Below are 27,187 nucleotides of genomic sequence, written 5' to 3'. Positions count from 1 at the left end.
TATGTTAAAAAATATTTTAGTAGTACTTTTAAAATGATGGAAGTAAATTTCTTCAACTCTTCTCAATCATCTCGAAATATCCGTGAGCTAAACTCCTACATTAAGGCAAAATCTCATTTTAAATACTAATTTAATTGATGAATCATTTCATTTAAAATTGCTAATCCAGGGAAAGAGTTTTTGTAAAAAACGTTTTATTGCTACAAAGGGAAACATGGTCACAAAAAGCCTTTAAGCGTATCTTAACGCAAATTACTATTCAATGTCCAATGCAGTAAAAAAATACACAGTCAGAGCACAAAATACTTGCCCAATTTATCTCTTCTAGGGTAAGTATTGAAAACATTAATGCACACTTGAATATATACTCCCAACAGCAGCATTTAAGTTCAAATGATTAGAATAGATATACTAACAATACACATCTGTTATCCTTAACACCAATTAAAGTAATAAAAATTAAGCTTAAAAATTATACAAACAATTTATCTAATCTAAGTTGGTAACTATAAAAACTAAACTAAAATAGTCTTACCCTCATTTTATTAAACAAATGCCAAACATTTAGAAATTATATAAAACAAATCTGAATGTGTGGAATGCATGCAACATGGGTGTTAACTCTCATATTTTAAACTATTAAAATTCTTACCCTTTTCCACATTACGAGAGAAATTTAAAGCTTCTTTTAAATCTGACTAATACCCTCTATTTAATTTTCTTCAGGTTGGTCAACAGGGAAGTCAACAGGCTTTTCCTTTGCTGCTGCTTCCTCTACTTCCTCTCCTTCCCCCACTCCTCCCTCCCCCACTGCTTCTCCCTCCACGGCTGCCTCTCCTTCCCCCACTGCCTCCTGGTCCCCTGCTTCCTCTGTGTCTCCCACTCCCTCCACTCCTCCTCCTTCTCCCACTTCCTCTGCTTCCTCCACTTCTTCTACTTCCTCTACTTCCCCCACTTCCTCCACTTCCTCCTCCTCCTCCTCCTCTTCTTCAATAGGTTCATCAATCTTTTCTTCCTCCTCCTCATCTCCTTCTATTTGTTGATCTTGAGAATGATCTTGAATTTCAAAAGGATTCTCACCCTAAAAACATGAGGAAAAACAGCTTTTAAAATCAGCATATTCATTTTTGTTACCAGTGCAATTTTTATTTGCTGTAACATCAAAAATAAATACAATCTGAAGCTTTTTAATTTACGACAAATCATGACATATTTGTTCAGTACCTATTTCATACCAAAGTGGATAAATTACTGAAGTCATTTCTTTATATTCCATAAAATGGAACGCTTAAAGGCCACATTTTCGTAACCTAATTTCTAAAATCATATGCATATGACAAAAGCAAATATGTGGGTTCTGGTAGAAACAGATAGAGATTTATGTCCTACTTAATTACACCAGGATTCAATGTACTTCTGTGGTAGGATCTCTGAAAACAGGTTAAGAGTGGAAAAGCTTTGGGGCGTCTGGGTGGCTCAGTCGCTTAAGCGTCTGACTTCGGCTCAGGTCATGATCTCACAGTTCATGGGTTCGAGCCCCCACGTCAGGCTCTGTGCTGACAGCTCAGAGCCTGGAGCCTGCTTCGGATTCTGTGTCTCCCTCTCTCTCTGCCCCTGCCCTGCTCATGCTCTCTCTCTCTCTGTATCAAAAATAAGTAAACATTCAAAAAAATTTTTAAAGAAAAAAAGTGGAAAAGCTTTGAAACAGTCACTGTAGGAAGCACATTACATCGGTTGGTAATGCGCAAAATTACTGTGAACTGCAGCGAAAATCTGGCAAACACAGCAATGGTACAATTCCATGATACTTGCAGTGAGACAGTCTAACCACAGAGGGCATAGTGCTGGGAATTGGTAAATGGTGGAAGAATGAGTGAGGACTTTTGGAATGGCAGCACTGCATTGTTGGAAGGACTGACCATGAGTATCCAGGCAAGGGGGTGAAGGTAGAAACAGTTGAAGAAATGTGATAAATTGATGAACTGATTATATCTTCATAGGACAAAGATTTAAAAAGATATTCTGTCAGACTGAGAGCACTTAAAAGTTGAAACAGTTTTTAAGACATGACCAGAGCTGACCATGGGCAGAGGATGTTCTGGGGAATAACATCAGGGAACACAGCAGACAGGAAAGCTGAACAAAGGGATACCATTGAGTAACGCGACACCAGTGCTTCTTGAATTTTAATATGTTTCTGAATCAATTGGGATCTTGCTCAAATGCAACTCTCCATTTCTAATGAACTCCCAGGAAATACCAATATTGCTGGTCCATGGATCACATTCATAGTAAAAAATTCTAGAAGAGTTCTCCTTAGTTTAGGTACTTTCTACATAATATGCACATGTGGTAAGCTAAGGAAGCCTACTGCTGTCTAGCTGAACCAGTTAACAGAAGCTGGGGAGATAAAAGTTTATCTAATTTGGAAGTGAAATACAGGGTGCACCTGGGTGACTGAGTCAGTTAAGCGTCTGATTCTTGGTTTCGGCTCAGGTCATGATCTCACAGTTAGTGGATTTGAGCCCCATTCATTATCAGGCTCCACAGCTGGCAACTCGGAGCCTTCTTGGGATGCTCTCTCTCTCCCTCTCCGCCCCTCCCCCACTCACACCAGCTCTCTCTCTCTCTCAAGATAAAATAAACTTAAGGTCCACAGTAACTACACATGTTAAGACATATCCCTCAAGTCCTCCTTTGTTTAAAAATCAAGAATAAAGCTAACATTATGATCTGCTATGAGACTGCTGAATCTCTCTCAAATGATCCACCGTGAGAAAGAAATGAGAGAGGAATGACTTATTGTTCCCTCTCCCAACAAATCCCAACAATTAGGAAAAACAATGTTTTTACCTATATGCAAGATATTAAGTAAAAGTCTTCCTAATGTTGCACTATATTTAAATATCAGTTACTATGTCACCATTTGATTATAAAGATACTACAATGTAACCTAAAAAGGTTTTGCCCTAAAGTCTTACCTTAACGAAACGTTCATATCGCGCCTTCACTATTGGATTATTTAAAATGCTTGTAGCAGTCAAGACACTCTCTCTTTTTATTTGTTCTTTATAAGCCTATGAAAAATAGAACACAGTGAGGTACCTGAAAACCATGCCATGAAAATATTTCTATAATTAAAACAACATTGTATGCTCAAATTGCTACATTTAAATTATTTCTCTCCTGGCAAATTAAGCTATAAAGCAACAACTACTGTGACCACAATCTAAACCATCCATGATTAACATAATGAAGATTCAATAAGCCAATCAGACTCATTCACTCAGTTACTACACATGACACATCTAGGTCTACTAAACAGTTGCTCTCCCTTCTACTATACATGCACTTTCCCCCACCCTAACTATTCTAACTACTAATTTTCATGCTATCAAAAGAGAAAGAACAATTTTTCATACTGCTAGAATAGTCTTCCTGTGGGCTGTAGTTAGTCTAAGACTGTATTATACAAAGGAGGACAGGTTAATATGAAATGTCTAGTTGCCAGGGCGCCTGGGTGGCTCACTCAGTTAAGCATCCGACTTCAGCTCAGGTCATGATCTTGTGTTCCATGAGTTCAAGCCCCACGTCAGGCTCTGTGCTGACAGCTCAGAGCCTGGAGCCTGTTTTAGATTCTGTGTCTCCCTCTCTCTGACCCTCCCCTGTTCATGCTCTGTCTCTCCCTGTCTCAAAAATAAATAAAACGTTTAAAAAAAAAATGTCTAGTTGCCAAAAAAGTGTCAAAGGAATGCCAAAAAGAAGAGAAAGGACGAAGATTTTTAAAAGATTATATGTGCTCAAAGTGACTAACCAAGTCTAAGTTAAATGAAAATCACATCAATACAAAATATGAATTTAAGACTCAGGTGTGCTCTATTTAAAACTTAAGCCTTTAATATTTGAATTTTTAAGTTTGCTTCTCAAACAAGCTAGTTTCTCACAATATAAACATTTATTTGAAATAAACTGGACTAAATAAAACCAACCAATTTAGAAGCAGAAATATGCCAATCAAAAAGAAAACAGTACATTTTTCCTAGAATATTTTAGTAAATTCTACTCAAAAATGTAACAATAGATAGTAACTGGTAATGCTAGTTTTTTTTTATTTTTCCCAGCCATCAGAAAAATGTAGGTTATGATTAAATCTTTCCGTTTTGTTCTAAAACACACACTCTCTCTCATAAAACTGTTTTGAACCAACTTAAAAAAGTGTTAATGAAAAAAACAGTTCAATAGCTATGATTTCCTGAATGCTTACACTATGTGTCAGGCACTATTTTAAGTGTCTTTTCTATTGTAACTAACTTAATCTTTAAACAGTCATGCAAGAGTAGAATGATTATCTATCCCCATTTTACAAGTAAGGAAACTTGGACAAAGAAAAGCTAATTTACTTGCTTAACACATCATGTACTGGACCAGGATTCAACCCAGGACTTCTTGCTCCAGAGCCCAATCTTAACCACCATGCTTAACTTAACTACTAGGCTACACTGCCTCTCTAATTATCTTTACAGTTTTTCACACATAAGATTAATAGGACTGTATGTAAGCAGGTAGGTGTGAAACAACAGCCTTAAAGGACAATAAAGGATTAATGAACACTTCAATGACTTCATCAAGACAGGTCAAAACTTACCTGCTTCCCTTTGATATGATCAGGAGATTTTAAGTGCTGCTGCACTGAACTATGCAAAGCAGGGATATACACACTGCATGCACTGCAGTGAACAGTCTCCACTTTCATCATGTGATCATCTGCAGTAACACCTACAAAAGAAAGCCAGTTATTAATAAGTAATGATTCATATATTCTTATTTTTGACAAAATGAGTTTTTATTTCGTTTCTATGGTTATTCATACCCCCTTCTTCCAAAAAGAAGATCAAGATATGTAGGTTATGTTGAATTTTTTCTACTATGTTTCATAAATCTGCATATATAGATTAAAACTATGGATAACAGATTAAAATTATAAAGCAGAATTACATTATATTTCCTTGCATATTCTACAATCCTGCTCTGAGTCCCAGGGGTCTGTCCCCCAAATATATAATATAAAAGAAACAAATGTTGATTTTTGTACTAAAAAAAAGAATTTCCATAATAATGAATATGGGTAGGCAAGGATAGGGAAAAAGAGGTCAAAATTGGGATTCACAAAAAACAAAATATATGTTGGACCTTGAAAACTGTGATCAAGATTTATTACAAGTGAAGTTATAATGTATGCAAGGGAAAAGTGAGCGAAAATGGCACTTTGTGGGAGTTCCAAGTAATTCAATATAGCTGGGGCACTGAGAATAAAGAAGGGACAAAAGAGACAAAAAGAGCAGGGCCTATATCATGGAGAACTTTGCATGCCAGGCATAGGAATTTGAAGTTTATCCTATAGAGGATGGAGACCCAGTTAAACTTCTTGAAGTACTACAATCATGTAGTAGACTTAAGAGATAAGACTGAAAGTAAGGGCACTAGTTAGGAAAATAATATAACTGCCAAGAGAACGATAAAGACTTGAACAGATGCAATATTTAAAGAGGTAAAGAAGCAGACTTGGAAGATATTTAAAAGACAGAACCAATAAGATACAATGTTATAGATATGATAAAGTAAAATTACTTAGGACTAACTTTATACTTGTGGCTTAGATGGTGGGGCTACCTTCCAAGGAAAATGAAAGACCAGTCTTCTGAGTTTTTGTTTCCTTAATGGGGTGGAATAAGCCCAAAGAGCACACAAAATTTTTTTTGATACATTCCTTTTGTAAGACTGCTGAAGAGAAAGGCCAATAAGCATCTCGATGTTCAAGAGAAGAGTTCAGAAGATAGATCTGTGTTAGAGACAGAAGTATGTAAGTAATCAACACAGAGGAGATAGTTTAAGCTCTGAGATTAGATGAATCATAAGGAAGGAATATAAAAAGAGAAGATCATGGAACTGAAAACAGAATACTGGGAAATATCAACTTCTAAAAGCTTCACAGAGAGGGGCACCTGGGTGCCTCAGTTGGTTGAGCATCTGATTTTTTATTTCAGCTCAGTTCATGATCTCAGTTCAAGCCAAGTCAGACTCGGTGTGGAAAGCACAGAGCCTGCTGGGGATTCTCTCTTCACCCCTCCCCTGCTTGCTCTCTCTCTCTATCAAAAATAAATAAATTCTTAAAAAAATAATAAAAATAAAATAAAATAAAATAAAATAAAATAAAATAAAATAAAATAAAATAAAATAAAAAATAAAATAAAATAAAATAAAATAAAAACACAATAAGAAAAAGAATAAAGAACCTCAGGACAGTGAGATACCACAGAAACCAGGGGTGGAAACAGATTCACAAAAAATAGTGGAAAATGTAAGAGAAGCAAAATAATGATTCAGAAGAACCTACTGAATCACCCTACTGGTATCGGGAATCTCTGTCAGAGCAGTTTTGGTAGACCACTGGTAACATAAAGTGGTCTACTGTGGCGAAGTAGTAATGGGTAGTGAAGACACAGATCAGTATGGACTATGTTTTAAAGAATGGTTGTTTAATAGGAAAGCAAGTTTTAGGGGAACTAGTATCTGTTTTTCTTTTCTTTTTTAAAGATGGAGATTTTGGGGGGCACCTGGGTGGCTCAGTCAGTTGAGCGTCTGACTTCAGCTCAGATCATGATCTTGCAGTTGATGAGTTTGAGCCTTGTGTCTGGCTCAGTGCTGACAGCTGGGAGCCTGATGCCTGGAGCCTGCTTCGGACTCTGTGTGTGTGTCTCTCTCTCTACCCCACCCCCGCTCGTGCCCTGTCTGTCTCTGTCTCAAAAATAAAATAAAATAAAATTAAATTAAATTAAATAAATAAAATAAAATAAAATAAAATAAAATATTTTTTTAAAAGATGTAGTTTTTTTTTTCTTTTTTAAAGATGAAAGCATAGGCTTCAGGGACAGAATCAAGAGAAATAAAAAGACAGAAAAACAGAAGAGTTCACTATTTGAGCAAAAGTCCTTAAAGAGATGAGAAGTGAGAAGACAGAATGTAAGAATTCACTTCCACCTAGAGGAAAAGCTGATTTTTCTTGTAAAACTGAAGTGAGAAACATAATGGTAGGTAGTGATAAATTTGTAAACATGAGAAGAGGAAAAGGAGGTCACCTCTGATGACCTACTCACGGCTACCACATATGACTCGATCACACTAGTGGGCAGCATCTACACTGAAATAGATTATGGTAAGTAAAATATATGTGTTAATTTCTAATACACTTTGTTTAAATACTTACCTTCCATAACATCTTTTTCAATTATTTTAACTACTTCTGTTTGATTATTTGTCTGCTGTTTACGAATAGATGTTTTCTTGAATTTATTCACCATACATTCCTATAAAACAAAATAGGAAGAAACACAAAAAGTTTTCACTGAGCTTAGCATCAAACTCAGCCTATGGAAGATAACATCTGTTATATAAGAACTAATATCTGTCCTCAAGGAGTTTACAGTTCAGTTGAAAAAGACTATCATTAAATACAAATACAAATAAATTACTGGGATACTTACAAAAAATATTCACTTTCAAAGTGTATTTTAGGCATAAAGAACAAGAGAAATCAAACAGAGCTGGAAGAGTTAAGAGGTCTTCTCAGGGCAGGTGGTACATTAAAGTCCTAAATGACAGGAACCAGTTAAGGAATGAAATGAACAGAAAGAAATTTCTGTAAAGGTACACAATTCTGCATGGATGGGGAAGAATGAATGATCACTGTATTTCTAACCTCCTAACAATTCCATGTCTTTTGCCCAAAGTCACTATATGTACAATCAGCAGTCCAGCTCTAGCCTCTTCCTTAAACATCCCTGGCCCCAACTATCCTCACCTTTTCCAAACCCCCCTGCCTACACCCTCACTCCTGGCCCTCCGATTTAACTGTGTCATCTGTGTATAAATGAGTGTGTTCTTTCCAATTACTGTGAGTTCACTAAGGGTGGTATCTGTGTCTTCAGTCCTTGCATAACACCTTTTGTTAAATAGTCAAGAAAAACTGTTGAACTAGTGACCACACACTGATAATAGAAAGGACACTAAACAGACATCAGCTCTCTAGCTCTGAATTCAGACTGCCAGTTAACTAGAAGAGTCACTACACTGCTCTGAGCATGATCTTTCATGATAAAAAAGAACTGCGATGACGCTCAAATGAAATAATGAATGAAAGTACCCAGCACAACACTAGGTACACAGCAGACTCTCAACTTATGACAGCTGATTCTGCATCAATAATCAGGTGTTAAAGGAATTCTTTTTCCTGACATCTCTGCCATAAACTACTGTAAAAACATAAAATAGTCTCTCAAATTACAAATCTAAAATCTTTACAGAGGAATTCACATCTAGTTTTTTAAAAAAAAAACTCTCTAAGTGACTCTTAAAAACTGAGAACTGAGGGTTGACGGGGGTGGGAAGGAGGGTAGGGTAGGGTAGGTGATGGGCATTGAAGAGGGCATCTTTTGGGATGAGCACTGGGTGTTGTTTGGAAACCAATTTGACAATAAATTTCATATATTAAAAAAAACTCTCTAAGTAAGTAGTCAATTAAATTTTTAGAAACTTGGAAGAGAGGTGGGAAACTGAAAAACTAAGAAATTAAAATACAAATAAAGTGCCTCTTGATTTAAAAACAGCTACTTACATGCAAAAACTCCATAACTACTTTATCAAATTTGGTTTGTTTCTGAATATGATCCAATGTTTCCTGGTGTGAAGAACTTTCCAGATGTAGCTCAATATCTTTTTCTTCAAACGTTCGGAATTTACAAAATGAACATGTGAATGCCATTCTATAAAGAAAAAAAAGTTTTCCTTAAATATTGCCTTATTTACTGAGAGTTCATAAGACCATGCCAATAAAACTAATTTTACCAAAATAAATGATTTCCTTTATACCATCTTATGGTTGATCTAAATTTAGCTGAAGTCAGAAAAAACAGTATTTCTTTAAATATTTGGCCAACACTGCTAGTATATACCACTTTGCAAATAATGGAATCAGTGGATCTATTTAATCTAGTCCTAAGCTATCCACTTCAAATTTAGAATTATAAAGCCAAAGCAAACTTCCAAAAATACCAAGTTCTGAGGTTCCACTACTTATTTTTATACTCTGTTCCACTCTCAAGCTTGCAGTCCACCGAGGTAATAACCAACAAAGCCAGGTGAACATCAGACAACCATAATTCACTCCTTTGGAGCTGTTGGGTGACCAAAAACCCTACCTTCTAAGGACCACTTCAGGATGACTGACAAGCCTAGATAAATTTAGAAGCTCAGAAGCCACTCCAATATGAATTTCCCTCTTTTCTCCTATAAAGTGTTCCTACCTTATGTATTCTTTTTATTTCCTTTTCATTGAATTATAACAATAGTTTCTTCATTGGTTTGTCTCTAGTCTCCATTTTCCAATTAATTCTTTTTTTTCTTAATGTTTGTTTATTTTTGAGAGAGAGCGAGTGCACACAAAAGCCAGGGAGGGGCAGACAGACGGAGACACAGAATCTGAAGCAAGCTCCAGGCTCTGAACTGTCAGCACAGAGCCCAATGCGGGGCTCAAACTCACCAACCGTGAGATCATGACCTGAGCTGAAGTCAGATGCTTAACCAACTGAGCCACCCAGGTGCCCCTCTAATTAATTCCTTATATCGCTATTATATTAATTTTCCTAGTTAAAACTTTGGGATCTGGAGCCTACTGCTGGGTTTATATCAGAGCCCCCTTTTGAGACACTGGGCAAATTACTTGACTTCTCTGGATCACAGTTTTCTTATCTTAATGCAATGAGAACCCTTATACAAGTATCATTGAGGATGGAAAAAAAAAAGTATATAAAGCCCTTAGAACAGTTCCCGCCACACAGTAATAATTCAATTAATTAGTCACTTCCTAAAAGAGACAACAGCACTTTACTGGCTTCACTGACTTAAGCATCATAAAACAAAGTCAAAACACTTTTAGCTGCCCTTAAAAAAAGTTTTTAATCTCTCCTATATCTTGTTGGCTTTACCCACTAAATACTTTTATTTTTTTTTAAGTTATTTATTTTGAGAGAGAGAGAGAACACAAGCGAGCACAAGAAAGGAAGGGCAGAGAGAGAGGGAAGGAAAATCCCAAGCAGGCTCCACACTGTCAACACAGAGCCTAAAGTGGGACTCGATCTCACAAACCGTGAGATCATGACCTGAGCCAAAATCAAGAGTCAGACATTTAACCAACTGAGCCACCCAGGTGCCCCCCTACTAAATATTTATAAAGAAAATTTTTTTAAGGTTTATTTACCTTTGAGAGAGATGAAGAGACAGAGGGGCAGAGAAAGAGGGACACACAGAATCTGAAGCAGGCTCCAGGCTCTGAGCTGCCAGCACAGAGACCGATGCGGGGCTCCAACTCACAAACCAAGAGATCACAACCTAAGCCGAGGTTGGACACTCAACCAACTGGGCCACCCAGGCGCCCCATCCCCCTACTGAATGCTTTTAACAGTATCTGGCACACCGTATGTCTTCATTAAATGTTCAAATTAAATCACACTTGCCAACCCCCACTAGAGCCCTGTTCAATCTACACAGCTTTCCATATCCAGAATATGAATGAAAGGTCCCTGTTTCCTTGCTGTAACCTCGAGCCACGCCCTCTACCAGGGCTGCCTAACAGCTCCTACCATTTATTTTATTTATCCTACCATTCCCAAGTCAGTTCAAATACTGCCTCCATCCATTTCCCTGATTTTCCTGCACTCCTACTGAGAAGTCACCTCCTGTAAGATCACTTTGTACTTCTCTTCTGGCACTCTTCCCTTTATACTATTGTTTGTTTATAGCTCTCACACCCCTGTCCCCTCCCCCCGGCTCCCTCTACTCTATTATACTGAAAGCATTCAAATATCCAAAAAGAATGTATCGCAAGAATAGTTATTTATTGTCAGTCTCTTACCTTCCTAACTCAAAGCAAAACTGCTCTGATAAATTATAATAATTTTAGACTACTGTAAAGGATTCTTATTCTAAAATGACAACTTAATTAAACTGACACACTTTACCTTATATGAGATTTATATTTACAGCTAAATGAAAGTTCAGTTCTTTCATTTTCTCCAATTCACACATGTATATTAACACAGATATATCATATCCAAAGTTTTAGTTTTTTTAAACTTTTTTTAATGTTTATTTTTAAAAAAAAAATTTTTTTTTCAACGTTTATTTATTTTGGGGACAGAGAGAGAGACAGAGCATGAACAGGCGAGGGGCAGAGAGAGAGGGAGACACAGAATCTGAAACAGGCTCCAGGCTCTGAGCCATCAGCCCAGAGCCCGACGCGGGGCTCGAACTCCCGGACCGCGAGATCGTGACCTGGCTGAAGTCGGACGCTTAACCGACTGCGCCACCCAGACGCCCCTTAATGTTTATTTTTGACAGAGAGAGGGAGCACATGCGCGTGTGCGCGTGTGCACGTGTGCAGCGGAGGGTCAGAAAGAAGGGAAACAGAGGATCTGAGGCGGGCTGTGCACTGACAGCACAGAAGCCTAATTAATGTGGGGCTCAAACCCACAGCGAGATCAAGACCTGAGCCAAGGTCAGACATTTAACCAACTGAGGCACCCAGGCGCCCTCAAAGCTATAATTTTTAAAGGGGAAAGTATTCAGGGGTAAATAGCAAAATTAATCTCATAATGTAAAATCAGCTTCAGATTCCTATACACTTGAAACAAAGAGTTCATTTCACTGTTTTCACTAATCCCGTCACCCGTCAAAAGAAGGAATTCTATCCACAGTGGCAGGGATACTGTCAAGGAACAAAACTACCTGCCTCTTAACACTAGAACTTCTTTTCATGGGTTAATTCTTAAGAAGCTTAATCCTATTGTTTCTCAGGTGGCAACAAATTAGGAGTAACATATCAGAAAGAGCACAGGAAAAGGTTATTAAAGCTGGACAGAGATTACAGAAATACAGCTTAAACAAAAGGGGTTTGAACTGCACAAGTGCCTTATACACAGATTTTTTATAGTATAGTTCTGTAAATGTATTTTCTCTTCATTAGGAAAACCAAGTGGCTCGGTTGGTTAGGCGTCTTGACTCTTGATTCTGGCTCAGGTCATGATCTCACAGTTCTTGAGCTCCAGCCCCAGGTCTGGCTCTACAATGACAGCACAGAGACTGCTTGGGATTCTCTCTCTCTCTCTCTCTCTCTCTCTCTCTCTCTCTGCCCCTTCCCCGCTCACGTGTGCTCTCAAAATAAACTTTAAAACATATATATTTTTTCTTTTCCCTAGCTTACTTTATTATAATAATACAGTATATAATACAAATAACATACAGAATATGTTTATCAACTGTTTAAGTTCTCAGTAAGGCTTCCAGTCATCGGGTGGCTATAAGAAGTGTTGGAGGGGGCGCCTGGGTTGCGCAGTCGGTTAAGCGTCCGACTTCAGCCAGGTCACGATCTCGCGGTCTGTGAGTTTGAGCCCCGCGTCAGGCTCTGGGCTGATGGCTCGGAGCCTGGAGCCTGTTTCTGATTCTGTGTCTCCCTCTCTCTCTGCCCCTCCCCTGTTCATGCTCTGTCTCTCTCTGTCCCAAAAATAAATACAAAAAGTTGAAAAAAAAAAATTAAAAAAAAAAAAAAAAAAAAAAAAGAAGTGTTGGAGGAATCCAAAGTTACAGATTTGTAACTCTGGAGAATTAGCACCCTGAACCCCCCACGTGGTTTATGGGCCAAATGCAATACCTATCTCACTAAAATCAAAGGCAGTCTAAGCAAACAAAAAAATCTGGGGATTCAGATAAAACTGAATTTTCTTTTACCACATTTTACATAAATAAAATCAATGTATATGTTAAAACCAAATAGTAACAAAGAATATCCTGTTTAATATGAAAAAAAACGGACAACGTAAACATATCTCCATGGAAAGGTCTGCAGATGCTGCTCTCAAAATATTATTTTCTGAACTAAGATAAAGTTTTAGACATATAGAAAATTCACTTACATGTAATATTTCATTCCCCTCATGCTACACAAATTAACTTTTCAAGAGCAAAACTATGTTCTAAGCAAAACATACACTGAATTTACTTTTTAAATTTTATAATCTTTATTTTCCTAGCATAAGCAGCAATTTCAGAGAAAGATGGTGAAAGAAGTATCAAATACTGTCCTTTTGAGAAATTTTCTTAGACGTTTTCATGCACAACTTTACACGTTATATATATATTTTTTTTCTATTTTGCCTGCATTTTCTCCATGTTACTACAGGCTTTATAGACTTCATTTTCAACAATGGCCTAAGACCCCATAGAGGGATGTGTCAAAATTTACACATACTTGACTACTCTCTTTCACTGATATTTGTTTCATGTCTGGAGCTATTATAAATAATGCTGTGAAGGGCAGCTTTTTAGATTAAACTCTTCTACTTTTACATTATCTTCCTGGAGAGATCATGGACTATAAAAAAAATTCAAGACATTTTTAAGGACTGTTAAACTGCTTCCCAGTAGTTAAAACCATATTATTTGGTTACCAGCAATTATAAGTGTATGCTTTGATTGTATCCATGTTAGTAAATCAATGTTTCTTTTCTCCTAATAAAATGCCATGCTATTATTTAAATTCCCAGTTTATCTTACAATGAGTTTCAGCGTTTCCCCTAAAACTATGAACTAGCTATTATTCCTTCACCCAATCATATATTAGGCATCTTGTTTTTACTTTTTAAAAAATACTGGTTGGGTGATATTTACCTTAGATATTAATCATTCTTGTGTTTATAATATTTTCCAAGTCTGTCTGTTTTCAAGGTGTAAAGTTTTATTGAAACTAATGTGGTCATTATTTCCTTTGTAATTTAATCTACCACTTTTAAATTTTTTTTTTTCAACGTTTTATTTATTTTTGGGACAGAGAGAGACAGAGCATGAACGGGGGAGGGGCAGAGAGAGAGAGAAACACAGAATCAGAAACAGGCTCCAGGCTCTGAGCCATCAGCCCAGAGCCCGACGCGGGGCTCGAACTCACGGACCGCGAGATCGTGACCTGGCTGAAGTCGGACGCTTAACCGACTGCGCCACCCAAGCGCCCCGAATCTACCACTTTTAAGCCTAGAAAAAAGACTTCTGCAGCAATTAAAATATTCTACTTTATTTTCCTGTTATTTTCCATTTTGTAGGTTCTTTAATCCAATGGATTCATCTTCACTGGTGTAAGAAGAGGATCTCAACTATTTTTCTTATTGTTCAGTTGTTCAAGCAACCCCCCCCCACTTTTAAGCAATTCTCCTTTTGTTTGCAACATTTGTATTATATATTACATTCTTACATATAACACATGTATTTAGAAGTTAATAATCCTATTATACTAATAGCCTTTTTTTAGTGCCACATATTTTTAACTATTACAGCTTTCAACTGTTTCGATTATCTAGAAAAGCTAGTACCTACTCATCTACTCTTCTTTTACAGAATCTTCTTTGGAATCAAGATTGACGACATTTGTTACATTTCTACTATTTAGTTTTTCTATCCAAGAATATCACTATGTCTCCATGTAGTCAAATCTCAAGACTTTGTGGTTTTCTTCATGTCATGACATGTATTTCTTTTTTAAGAATACTGTATTTCTAGGTATTTTTTATTTTTAAATTACCATTAGGGATGGAACTCTTTTTTCTTATTTTTCTCAGTGTGACTGCACATAAATACCAAGAATCAAAAATATTCCTATATATCTTTGATCAAGCCTTTTCATTTGACCCCATGAATTTTCTCACATTCCAACTGATGTATTTGCATTTCCTAGGAAACTGTTTTTTAATAAGACCAATTTTCAGACTCTACTAAGCACAAACCTGTATCCATCTCCATATTTCTCACTGTTTTTTTCTCTTCTGCGCCTTTGTTTTTCTCGCCGAGCCTCAATACGTCGCTTTTCTTCTTCTTCATTTTTAGGATCAGTTTTTGCTAGGATATCAACAAGAGTCAAAATTAAATATCATTTTTCCATCCTTCCTTTTCAGTTCCCACTTCATAAAGCATTAAACATTGCAAGGTATATTTGGTGATCACAATCTAAATTGAACTCACCAGAAAAATCAGTTTGAGATTAACCAGTATTTCTTAAACTTCATTCATTTGATTATCATTACCATGGCTTCAGTGTTTTTTTTTTTTAATTTTTTTAATGTTTGTTTATTTTTGAGCGAGAGAGAGAGAGAGAGAGAGAGAGGGAGAGGGAGAGGGAGAGACAGAGCCCAAGCTGGGGAGGGGCAGAGAGAGAAAGATGAAGACACAGAATCTGAAGCAGGTTCCAGGCTCCGAGCTGTCAGCACAGAGGCCGACGTGGGTTCAAGAGCCATTAGACCATGACCTGAGCCAAAGTCGGACGCTTAACCGACTGAGCCACCCAGGCACCCCTATGGCTTCAGTGCTTTTAAATAAGTTTCTCATGTTCATGACAAACTGCATAGTAATTACAACTGTAGAAATTAGATCCTTTGAATCACCTAGTGTAGTCACTAATCACTCATAAACATCAAAATTACCCAGAGACACTTTTTAAAAATGCACATGCCCTGGTCTACCCCTCTTCCCTAAATCCTTATTTAGGATGGAGTCAGATCATCCGTATGTTTTAAATGGCTTCTCACATGATTTTGATTCAAAGTTTTGCTTTGCATATTACATTTATTTTTGGAAGGTACTGTTGAGGATGTAGTATTATCATATTACACAGAATCCCCTTTATGAGGACAAAGGGAAGAAATTTTTCATGATTTTTGGTACCAGGAAAAGGTGTATTTCTTCTGGAAATTTAATTTGCTTTTAATCTGGTGGACTGACGATTAGAGACAGTCACATTTTCCATCTGTACATTGTTAAAAAATTGAGAGGCAAACTGAAAATGAAATTAAGAAAACCATTTCATTCATATTAGCATCAACAAAACTAAACAGGAATAAATTTAACAAAGGAAATGTAAAACTTACACAGTACTTAAAAACTACAAAACAGGGGTCCCCAGCTGACTCAGTTGGAAGAACATGAGACTCTTGATCTCAGAGTTGTGAGTTTGAGCCCATGTTGTGTGTAGAGATTATATAAATAAGAAGATAGGTAGGTAGACATATAGGATGAACTTACAAAAAAAAAAAAAAAAAAAAAAACCACCACAAAACATTGTTGAAAAGAGGTTAAAGAAGATGGAAATAAATGGTTCAGAGATTAGAAGACTTAATGTTGTTAAGATGGTTGTACTCCCCAAACTGATCTACAGATTTAATGCAATCCCTATCAGAATTCTAACTGATTTCATTACAAACATTGACAAGTTGATTCTAAAGCTCATAAGGAAGGGATCTAAAGTAGTGACAACAATCCTAAAAAGAAAAACAAAATAAAAAGACTCACCCTTCATGATTTCCAAACTTACTACAAAGCTACGATAATCAAGATACTGTGTTACTGGCACAAGGACAGACCTATAGATTAGCAGAACAGAATTGGGAGTCCAGAAATAAACTCATAAAACTTTGGTCAACTGGTTTTTAGCAAGGATGCCAAAATTATTCTGTTGGGAGAGAACAGTCTTTGCAACAAATGGTGCTGGGCAACTGGACAGCCACATGCAAATGCTAAAATACAAGACCTAAATGCAAGAACTATAGCTAGAAAACTCTTCCAAGAAAACATGGGAGTATATCTTTATGACTTTGGAATTTGGCAAGGAATTCTTAGATATACACCCAAAAGTACTGGGCAGCCAAAGAAAAATAGATAAATTAGACTTTATCAAAATTAAAAGCTTTTGTGCTTCCACACCCCTCCTCCCCCAACCTTTCTTTTAATGGAGGAAAGACGAAGAATATGGCAGATCTTACTCTAGACTCTCAATGTCTTCTATAACTTACCTGGACCTAATACTCAGCAAAATAGTGACTGTTGAGAATGAATTTGGGAAAATACAAAGACAGAATTAGATGGTCAGAGTTTAGATTGTCTAAGCAGAATTAGGGACTTAGAAACTATTTCTGGTCTTCCAGAGAACACACATTCCTAGTTATTCAGTATTTTTATCTTAAGGACATGTCTATGTCTAGTTCTTTTTCTCTTAAGTAAGTAATGCACTGCACCATCAGCGCAGAGCCTGACGCAGGGCTTGAACTCACAAACCATGAGATCATGACCTGAACCGAAATTAAGAGATGCTTAACCAACTGAGCCACACAGGTGCCCCACATAATATTTATTATTTGAATTTGCTTTTGTTGTCACATGTACAATAAAACAAGGTGTTATTCTGTCATTGAAACTTTTTGAAATTAAATTGTATACTATTTTACCTTGTAAATTTTTACTTTTGATTGTCATGTCTGTGATTTATATTGTTTATATCTGTCACTGAAGTTGGCATTTCCTGATTTTAAACTTTTATAGAAATATTTTGAAGTAGCTTTGGCAGTTCGACCTCTTGTTTCTAAAGTGCTTTCAGGGGCGACTGGGTGGCTCAGTCGGTTAAGCATCCGACTTCAGCTCAGGTCACGATCTCACGGTCTGTGAGTTCGAGCCCCGCATCGGTCTCTGGGCTGATGGCTCAGAGCCTGGAGCCTGTTTCCGTTTCTGTGTCTCCCTCTCTCTCTGCCCCTCCCCTGTTCATGCTCTCTCTCTGTCTCAAAAATAAATAAACGTTAAAAAAAAAAAAAAATTAAAGGGGCGCCTGGGTGGCGCAGTCGGTTAAGCGTCCGACTTCAGCCAGGTCACGATCTCGCGGTCTGTGAGTTCGAGCCCTGCGTCGGGCTCTGGGCTGATGGCTCAGAGCCTGGAGCCTGTTTCCAATTCTGTCTCCCTCTCTCTCTGCCCCTCCCCCGTTCATGCTCTGTCTCTCTCTGTCCCAAAAATAAATGTTGAAAAAAAAAATTTAAAAAAAAAAAAATTTACTTAAAAAAAAAAATTAAAAAAAAAATAATAAAGTGCTTTCAAAGAGATCATTTTTAATAAATACTAGTTAAGGGGCAGCTGGGTGGCTCAGTCAAATGAGCATCTGACCCTTGGTTTTGGCCCAGGGCATGGTCCCAGGGTCGTGGGATCAAGCCACACATCAGGCTCTGAGCCGAGCATGGAGCCTGCTTGGGGTATTCATTCTTTCTTTCCTTTCTTTTTCCTTCCTTCTTCCTATCGATATTTTTTCCCTCTCTCTCTCTCTGCCTCGCCCTCCCTCTCCCATTGCCCCTCTCCCCCACACACATGCTCTCTCTCACAAGAAAACAACAAAAACTAGGTGAGTAAATGAGCTAAATCCTTTTTTCAACATTGCATATGTTATAATTTTCTTAAAGCAAAAGTTTATTAAAATTCATCATCAATGATCAAAACAAACAGAATTAAATCAGAGTACCTGACAATAGCCTGACAGTATTTAATTTTATCCTTTTTGTTCTTATTGTCTAAGTTTTAAATTTTTGTTTCATGTAAAGGTTGACTGGGTTTTTTTGTTTTGTTTTTTTTTGAAATATGAAATTTATTGTCAAATTGGTTTGCAAGCAACACCCAGTGATCATCCCAACAGGTGCCCTCCTCAATGCCCATCACCCACTTTCCCCTCTCTCCCACTGCCCCATCAATAAAGGTTGAATGTTTAAGTCTGTGTTTTTATCTCTATAAGTAAGATAGAGATGGCTAGAATATATAAAGAATATTTTCAACTCAATAAAAAGACAAATAGCCCAACTAATAAGTGAGCAAAACATCTAAACGTGCATTTTTCCAAGAAAGGTATATGAAGAGCCAATAAGCACGAGAAAAAATGCCCACTCATTAGTTATTAGGGAAATGTAAATCAAGACCACAATGAGATACCATTGCATACTATCTGGATGGTTTGAATCAAATAGATAACAAGCCATAGCAAGGATATAGAAAAATCAGAACTCTCATCTACTGCTAGTGGGAATGTAAAATGGTACAGATGCTTTGGAAAACAGGTGGTTCCTGAAATGATTATACTATATGATCCAGCACTTCTCCTAGATATATATCTAAGAGAAATGAAAACATATGCTCACACAAAAACTTATACACAGATGTTTACAGCACTATTCATAGTCCCCAAAAGGTAGATACAACCCAAATACCCATCAGTGAATGAATAAAGAAAATTTGATTTGTTCATACAGTGGAATATTTCCAGCCATAAAATGGAATGAAGTACTAATACCTGCTGTAACTTGAATGAACCCTGAAAAGATTATGCTAAGTGAAAGGAGCCCATTACAGAAGTCCACATTTTATACAATTTTTTTTTTCATATGTAAGTTTAGAATACAGGTATCTATAAAGATAGAAAGTAAGTTAGTAGTTGCTCTGGTCTGTGGGGTTTGTTGGGGGTAATGCCTAAAGGGTACCAGGTCTCTGAGAGGAGATGAAAATGTTCTCAAATAGATTAGTGATATTTGCACGTATCTGTGAATATACTAAAAACCAATGATTGGAACACTTTAAATGGATGAATTATAAGGTGTGTGAATTATATCTCAATAAAGCTTTTTCATTTAAAAAAAAAGTTCAGAGCCAAATTACTGTTACTTATCTATGCTGTTTTATTTTATTTTTTAACTTTGTAACATATCTCTACACGAAATCAAGTACACTTGACTAAACTAGATGACAGTCAAGGATGTACCTAAATAAAAGCTAACAAAAGGTCTTCTTCAGACTTCTTTGTGAAAACACATAACAGCAAAATAATATACACCAAATATTTTGTCTATTTTTACATGTACACTGAATTACTTTTTGTTTTTTTATATTTATTTTTGCCTTGATGACTGAGAAGTGTTGAGTCTTTCTAAGTAAGGTGAAGTGTAAGTCTTTCTATTTTGTTTCACTTTTTTAGGACTGTTTTCACTATTTTAGATCCCTTGCAACTCCTTATGAGCTTTAGAATCAACTTGTCAATTTTTGCAAAGAAGTCAGGTGGAATTCTAACAGGGACTGTGCTAATAAATCTGTAGATCAGTTTGGGGAATATAACCATCTTAACATTAAATCTCATGATCTTTGAACCATTTATTTAGTTTTTCCATTTATTTAGATCTTCTTAAACTTCTTTCAACAATGTTTTGTAGGTTTTGAATACTGTTTTAAGTTTTATACTACTTTTGCTAAATTTACCTGAGTATTTAGTCTTCTTGATGCTAATATGAATGAAATGGTTTTCTTCATTTCATTTTCAGATTGGCTCTCAATTTTTTAACAATGTACAGATGGAAAATGTGACTGTCTCGAAGAGTCGTCAGTCCACAAAATTAAAAGCAAATTAAATTTCCAGAAGAAACACACCTTTTCCTGGTACCAAGAACCATGAAAAATTTCTTCCCTTTGTCCTCATAAAGGGGATTCTGTATAATGTGAGAATAATACATCCTCAGCAGTACCTTCCAACAACAAATATAACACCCAAGACAAAACTTTGAATCAAAATCATGTGAGAAGCCTTTTAACACATATAGATGGTCTGACTCCATCCTAAATAAGGACTCAGGGAAGAGGGGTGGACCAGGGCATGTGCATTTTTAAAAAGTGTCTCTGGGTAATTTTGATGTGTATGAGTGATTAGTGACTACACTAGGTGATTCAATGGATCTAATTTCTACAGTTGAAACTACTATGCAGTTTGTCATATGAACATGAAAAAATTATCTAAAGCATTAAATTTTTTAAAAACTAGAAGTACCATAAGCCATAGCAATTATGTTTTCTCACTTACTGGGTGATTTGCTGAGGCTCATCTTCTCCACAGGCTTTGCTAGCTTGGGTTTCTTGATAAAGGTTCCACCAGGCTTATTAAATGGTTGCATCATTTTTCTCTTTATTCCTCTTGCAGCAGCAACTGTCACATTGGTGGGTTTGTTTTGATAGTCAACAACAATTCCAGGTCTATGAATGCTTCCAAAATCACTCATATGCTGCAAATTTGTGAAATCAAGAAATATTAGCATAATATCTAAAGATAAAGTATGAATTCACACAAATTTTACCTGTTATCTATCTAATAATTTTCACCTGAAAATTACCCAGAACTGAACTAAATTTTACATGTCCGCTCTGAATAAACACATGGAAAACCTTTGTAAATTATTACATGAACTCAAATCCAGTGAATTAGTATTTTTATTTCCAGTAAAACAAATATGGATATTTCCTACCTATTTTTTTTAATTTTTACAATTCAAAATTGAGATCATAAACAGCAAATGTGCCTGTCAGAATATTACCACTTGTACAACTCTCTGACAACTCCTCTTCAGAGTTCCTAATTGATGTTTTCCCATGAAAAGACCTAAAAAGACATCTTTATTTCACTAAAACCTGGCTTAAAACTAAGATGCATAAAGAAGACCATATATGAAGTTTGAAGTAAAAAAGATCCAGAAATCATTTAGGATTTCTCCCTGTTGAAAAAGGGAATGAGAAGGCGAGATGGAACATTAGTATGAAATAGGAGAGTTAAAGCATAACCATGCATCAACTTCCAGGACACACTTCAGATAAAGAATTACATCTGACGTTCCATTCACATTCTTACCTAGAGAAACATATTCTGACCCAGAAGCCCAAGAAGCAAAAGTTTACAGACGAAGAGTCATGCAACCAAACGACTCTTGTGTCCCTTTCTCTTCTCTTATAACAAAATCCACTACACCAAGAGGCTACATGTCCATAGAAATTTATTCTGCTAACCTTACTTTTAGAAGATAAAGACTGAGGAGTAATCTGAAGAGAAGGATCCAATGGGAATTGTACAAGTGAAGATTAAAAAAGAAAAGTCCTGTTGATTCATCTACTTCATTAACAGGAGGAAAGAAAGAAAAGTCCATTCAGACTAGAATGGTGAACACAAAGAACAGGAATACCTGTTTTTCTATTGTGAAAACAAAATTGATATTTGAAGTCTCATTAAGAAAAAAATCATTTGCCTAAAGTAATATACAGCATGAAAAATGTTAAGTGTTTTCCAAATTTTCAAACTGGAATCGATTTTCAATTTCAAAACCCAAAGCCTACTAACCCCAACAATTTTCAATTAACCTATAGTCATTAATTATGGTGGAAGAGCAACATATCAGTTGCTTACATTTATATATATGCTTAGGAATCCCTATCTACCCTAGTAAACTTGAATAGTTTAGTGTTTCCAGGTAACTTATAGAGTCACATTAGAAATATCTTCATTAATTATCCATTAAAGGTGCAATGCATTTTACATCAGTAAAGGGTAACTGTTATCAATGCAAAATTTCTACACAAAAAGGACAAACTGCACTGATGTACCAAAAGCCAATGAAGAGACAAAAACATGTGCCCTACTACATTTTTTATCAGAAGTACTTTCCTCTGCAAAGAGAATATTAAGAGTAACTGACTTAATTAAACCATTTCTTACATTAAGGCAAAAATACAATATCTTTCATATGACCAAACTATATAACTCCACAATCTACATACACTTACTAGTAAAATTTCATGTCAGTCAAGTTACCTAAGAACATTAGTCATTCTCTTTATACTATGTCCTGAAATAAAACACTGGAAGACTGGTATATTTACTCATGTAAGCAATAATTTACAAAAGATTACTTCCTAGGAAGGAGCCAGAGACATGTCTGTACAAGTAGGAGCTTATTTCTCAATAGTAAAAACTAGTGACACAAGGGAAAACGAAACACCCAGCAACAGGACATATTGCAAGAGAGTAAGTTAGTAATTATATTGACCACAAATCATTCTACAACCTATTAGACATATCAACTTCTTCACCATGTAAACATAGCTAAGCTACCCTCATCTATTATTACCGACTTTTAGTCCCTTGTGTTATATGTGAAATATGGAGCTCTGAAGAAATTCTATGTGCTAGAGTTAGCAGCAAAGTATAAACATTTTATCATACATTGCACCTTTAACCTACTCAAAAACTCCAAAGGGTTGGTTACCTTTTACAATAATCCAAGAACTGTCCCACCAGCAAAACTGCTAGTGTTTTACAAGGAAAAATGCAACTCCTTTTAACCCCTTTTAGACCAAAACCTAATATCCTCACCTTTTTAATAAAGGGAGATTTGGCAAAACTATGAACAATCATCTCACACTGCCACTTGTTTTCTGAAGTGCTGGAAAAACTTTTACAGGCAACCTAAAAATTATGCTTATGATTCAGCTTTGCTTCAAAATACACTGGGATGAACAGTGTTTATTCTAGTTGAAAACCGTGGTCTTGAAAGGGTTTAAAAGAGTGACTAGTGAAAAGAATCTGAAAAGATTCTGTTGTACTTACTCCTCGGCCTCGGCCTCTGCCTGTTGATGGTCCTCCAAAAGCATCATAGTTTCTGCTTCCAAACGTACTTTCAGGATAAGCAGGCGTTCCTCTCCCCCGAGAGCCTACAGGTGCAGGCTTCATATGGGGTGAAGAAAAACTGCTGTAGGAAGAGTAATTCTCTCTTCCTCTGTCCTCCATAAACCCAGGCCTCAATTTTGAACGGGAGTAAGGTGCTTCCCAGCTAGACCCGCCCTGGTTTCTACCTCCGAAAGAGTCAAGGCTATTCCGGTAGGAGCTCTCAAATCGACCACCATAACTACCTCCGAAGCGGCTTTGTTCGGGTTCATTAAAACCATAGCCAGATCTGTACAGATCTCGCCCACCCAGAGAAGACCTGGAGTCGTAAGACTCATAAGGTCCAAACCTGGAAAAGTTGCACAGTGAGGGAAAAAACAAAAGTAAGCTTACTAATGTTAGACAATTCAAAAGACAAATTATCAGATGACATTTATCAACTAAAATTCATTTATACCATACTGGTTTGCACAGTTCTACTTTTATTCACACCCTGATTAGGGCTGGGCAGTTCAACATGAGACCAGATAGAAAGCTATCTGAGTCAGTTTTTAAATATGAATTGAGTTAAGTAAACCTTAGCTTAAAAATCTGCTTTGTGGCAGCTTTTCTATTTTATTAAAAAGATTTGTCTGTCAGTATTTAAGCCCAGCCCTAGTCTTGGAAAAAGTCATTTGCTAAAGTTCACAAACTACTCAAACTTTCTTTGAATCCATCCCTAGTACTGGAAAATACCAAATATTTACAATATTTTGGCTTTCAATAGGGACATAAATTGAAGACTATACCAATATAGGCTATTTGTGACACAGAAGAGATCCTCTTTGCACCCCTAATAATCTATGTAACAAAACTGCTTGTGTCTGTAGCAGTCAAAATTTGGAAAATTATCTCTGCTTACAAAATTTGATATCCTGCCCAACTTTGGGTAAGGTCAATAATCAATCCTCAGTCACTTTCTACTTGTAGACTAGCAAATCTAACAAATCTAGAAGAATAAGCACATAAAATAGAACATAAAAGTAAAAGACCACGAACATATATCCTCTGCATATGAATTTTCAAGGCAGATGAGAAAGAGTACATTTTATATCTTCAATTATTTAAAAAATTATTTCCTGGTAGGAAATTATCACATAAAACTACTCTAAAAAAGGGAGCACACCGTCTCCTCAAGGTTTTAATAGAATCAACAGAAGAAACAAATCATCTTACTTCTCACAAATCCAAAGCATGGATTACAAAAGTTGCTTCATAGCTTACAACATAGTTTTATAAAGGCCCACAATTACACATGAGATAAACGATAACATCTACATAGTTTATCCACATCACATTTACAATGCAATAGGGCAGTAACGGATATATTAAAACAGTTAAATGTGTTACATTACTTCAATTATTTACAGATCACTAAATAGAATGTACTATTTATTTCTGAATCCTGGTAACCGTATAAAAATTATTCCTCTTTCCAGCTCTTTTTAAAACATCTATGACATAAGCAAAATTGTTGTATCTGTTCATTTTCTTGATTTTCCTCTACTATTAAACCATAGTGGCACACTTGAAGCAGAAAGAAGGAAAGTAAAGCATCATTCAGTCCATCCTTAAGGAATCCGGATCCTTCATTTTATGAAGAAGGAGGATAGTTTCAAATGTTACCTAACTAGTTATACTTAGTAGAAATATCTGTGCCTTAAAAGGTATACGCTCTTTGCCTGAAATGTGGTCAACCCTACGGCCTGAGTAGTTCAACTAGTGTTAAGCTTTACACAGTATCAACAGTAAAATATAAAAACAATCTAAACTCTAGTGCATTAAAATAAGCAAAGGTATAGTATTCATGGCTTTAATACAATGCTCCTAGCTTAGAGCACAAGTGTTTTTGGTCTAAGTAGTATCTGCCAATAAATAACCTAGATATGGACTTAAAGAACATTTTATTATTACAATTTGCTCCTACAACTTACTCTAAAATTAAAAGAATAACTACCTTAAATGTTTCTCAGAAAACTGAATGTTGCTAGACTGGTTCAGTTAAACCCATTCCAGCCAAAGACTGCTTTGCTGCTTTATAGAACACCCCACATCAGAAAAGACACTTTTAAAAATCATAAAGAAAAAGGTTCACAGATAATATTTCCAATAACATTTTTATATCATTTGTTCAGAACATTCTGACTGATGAGGAGTTAAAAGTAAAGGAAGTTAAAAAAAAAAAAAAAAGAGTTCACTACTAAAAGACAGAAAAGCCTACTCTATTATAGTGAAATGAAAATAGCTACTTGAAGTTTTCCTAAAATAATGTCTGCCAGTAATCCTGAGGTAATTTTTATAACCATTAATTAACACCTCTAAACATTTAAAGTGATTATTCAATACCAAATAGTGAAATTCAAGCATCATAACATGCCTAAGGAATACTTAAATTAAAATATCCAGAATCTTATAGTCATCTAATCATTTGGCCAAGTGATTAAGCAATTTACCTGCTACCCCCACCACCACCACTGTGATTGTCCATGCCATATGACTGGTTTAGGTAGGAGTCCATGGATCTTTGACCCCCATAGGATCCATGGCCATAGTCACGGTCCATCCCTATAAAGAGTTTAAAAAGAAAAAAATTAAATGATGCTCACCTTTACTGGCACTCAAAAGAAGAATTTTTAGATAAATATCCTTGAATGTCAGACCTCCATAAGATCCGGGGCCATAATCACGATCCATTCCTAAAACAGAGTCAGTAACAAAAGGTCAGTAAGATATACCATCCTCTTCAGGAATCTTTGCATAAAACACAAGATATTCCTATCAATGATCTGAGATAATAATTCATCATTAACATTTAAGCTAAACTCACAGTAGACATGGAAGGAAAAAACCTCACAAATGATAATCTACTGAATAATCAGATTTGCTAATAAAACCTATTTTTCAAAAAAACATTATCAACTAAGAAAGTTCTATATTAGAATTATTTTTAATTTAATCAACATCTATTTGACTAGGGTGCTACTTTAAGGTTCTGTATTAGCTTATTCCATAGTACATAATTAATAATAATTCCTACTCTCAAAAAAAATCATTTATTAATGTCAAGAAGAAAAACTTTGTTCTAAGTATACTTTTTTGCATCTAGCTGCTCTCAAAAGATCTAAAAACTCAGAAGCAGCCACATTTTCAATTAGCCTAATTTAAATTTGTTCATATACTAACCGAAATAGACATTTTTAAAAAGTAAAAATCATGGAGTAGGGGACCAACCTGTGGTATTACACCTATAAATAACAACTCAACAAATATTTAAATCCTCAAATACTCTGAATAGGGAATGAATGTGAACTCTAGCAATACAAAACACACACAAAACAAATTCTAATACATTAAGGGTACTAAGTATGTCTTATTACACTGCAATTCCATCTATATCCCAACCTCTGATGTAAAAAATACAACGAAAGAGGTAATAAAATAAATTTACTATGATTATAAAAATGGTATTTTTAAATCATTTAGAATGTGTCTTATAAAGTCCTTTAAATCCTTTATTGTCACCCTCCTCAAATTTTATACACTAAGAAATACAACAATATACAAAGAGCAAATACCTTAATTTACATTTTTTAAAACACTAAATTTTAATTACAACCACTTAAATATTTCTGGTCCTAATAACAATGACAACAGCAACAACTTCACAAAAATATCACTCAGAATCTTGTGACTTTAAAGCTGGAAGCAACCTAAATGATAAAATTCAATCTT

At 35.9% G+C, this 27,187-nt stretch overlaps 1 protein-coding gene across 5 annotated transcripts in view; it reads right to left on the bottom strand.

Moving 5' to 3' along the window:
• Window positions 1–177: 177 nt before the first annotated feature.
• ZNF326 (zinc finger protein 326) overlaps window positions 178–27,187 on the bottom strand; it is a 37,788-nt gene continuing 10,778 nt past the window's right edge. Inside the window, exons 3-12 of one of the 5 annotated variants that reach the window (XM_043575532.1) lie at window positions 26,116–26,151; window positions 25,909–26,020; window positions 23,360–23,765; window positions 20,792–20,990; window positions 14,880–14,991; window positions 8,672–8,819; window positions 7,265–7,364; window positions 4,646–4,776; window positions 2,982–3,077; window positions 178–1,081 (exon numbers count right to left, since the gene is read on the bottom strand). In XM_043575532.1, coding sequence (XP_043431467.1) covers window positions 713–1,081; window positions 2,982–3,077; window positions 4,646–4,776; window positions 7,265–7,364; window positions 8,672–8,819; window positions 14,880–14,991; window positions 20,792–20,990; window positions 23,360–23,765; window positions 25,909–26,020; window positions 26,116–26,151 — 1,709 coding nt within the window. In that variant the 3' untranslated portion in view covers window positions 178–712. Of the gene's footprint in view, window positions 1,082–2,981; window positions 3,078–4,645; window positions 4,777–7,264; window positions 7,365–8,671; window positions 8,820–14,879; window positions 14,992–20,791; window positions 20,991–23,359; window positions 23,766–25,908; window positions 26,022–26,061; window positions 26,152–27,187 lie in introns of those variants that run through there. The other 4 variants (XM_043575533.1, XM_043575535.1, XM_043575534.1 and 1 more) reach the window with 4 other exon arrangements.

The sequence above is a fragment of the Prionailurus bengalensis genome, chromosome C1 (assembly GCF_016509475.1).
Source record: "Prionailurus bengalensis isolate Pbe53 chromosome C1, Fcat_Pben_1.1_paternal_pri, whole genome shotgun sequence".
Taxonomy (NCBI): domain Eukaryota; kingdom Metazoa; phylum Chordata; class Mammalia; order Carnivora; family Felidae; genus Prionailurus; species Prionailurus bengalensis.
The sequence above is the reverse complement of the archived record's forward strand: the minus strand, read 5'-3'. Positions and strand labels throughout refer to the sequence as shown.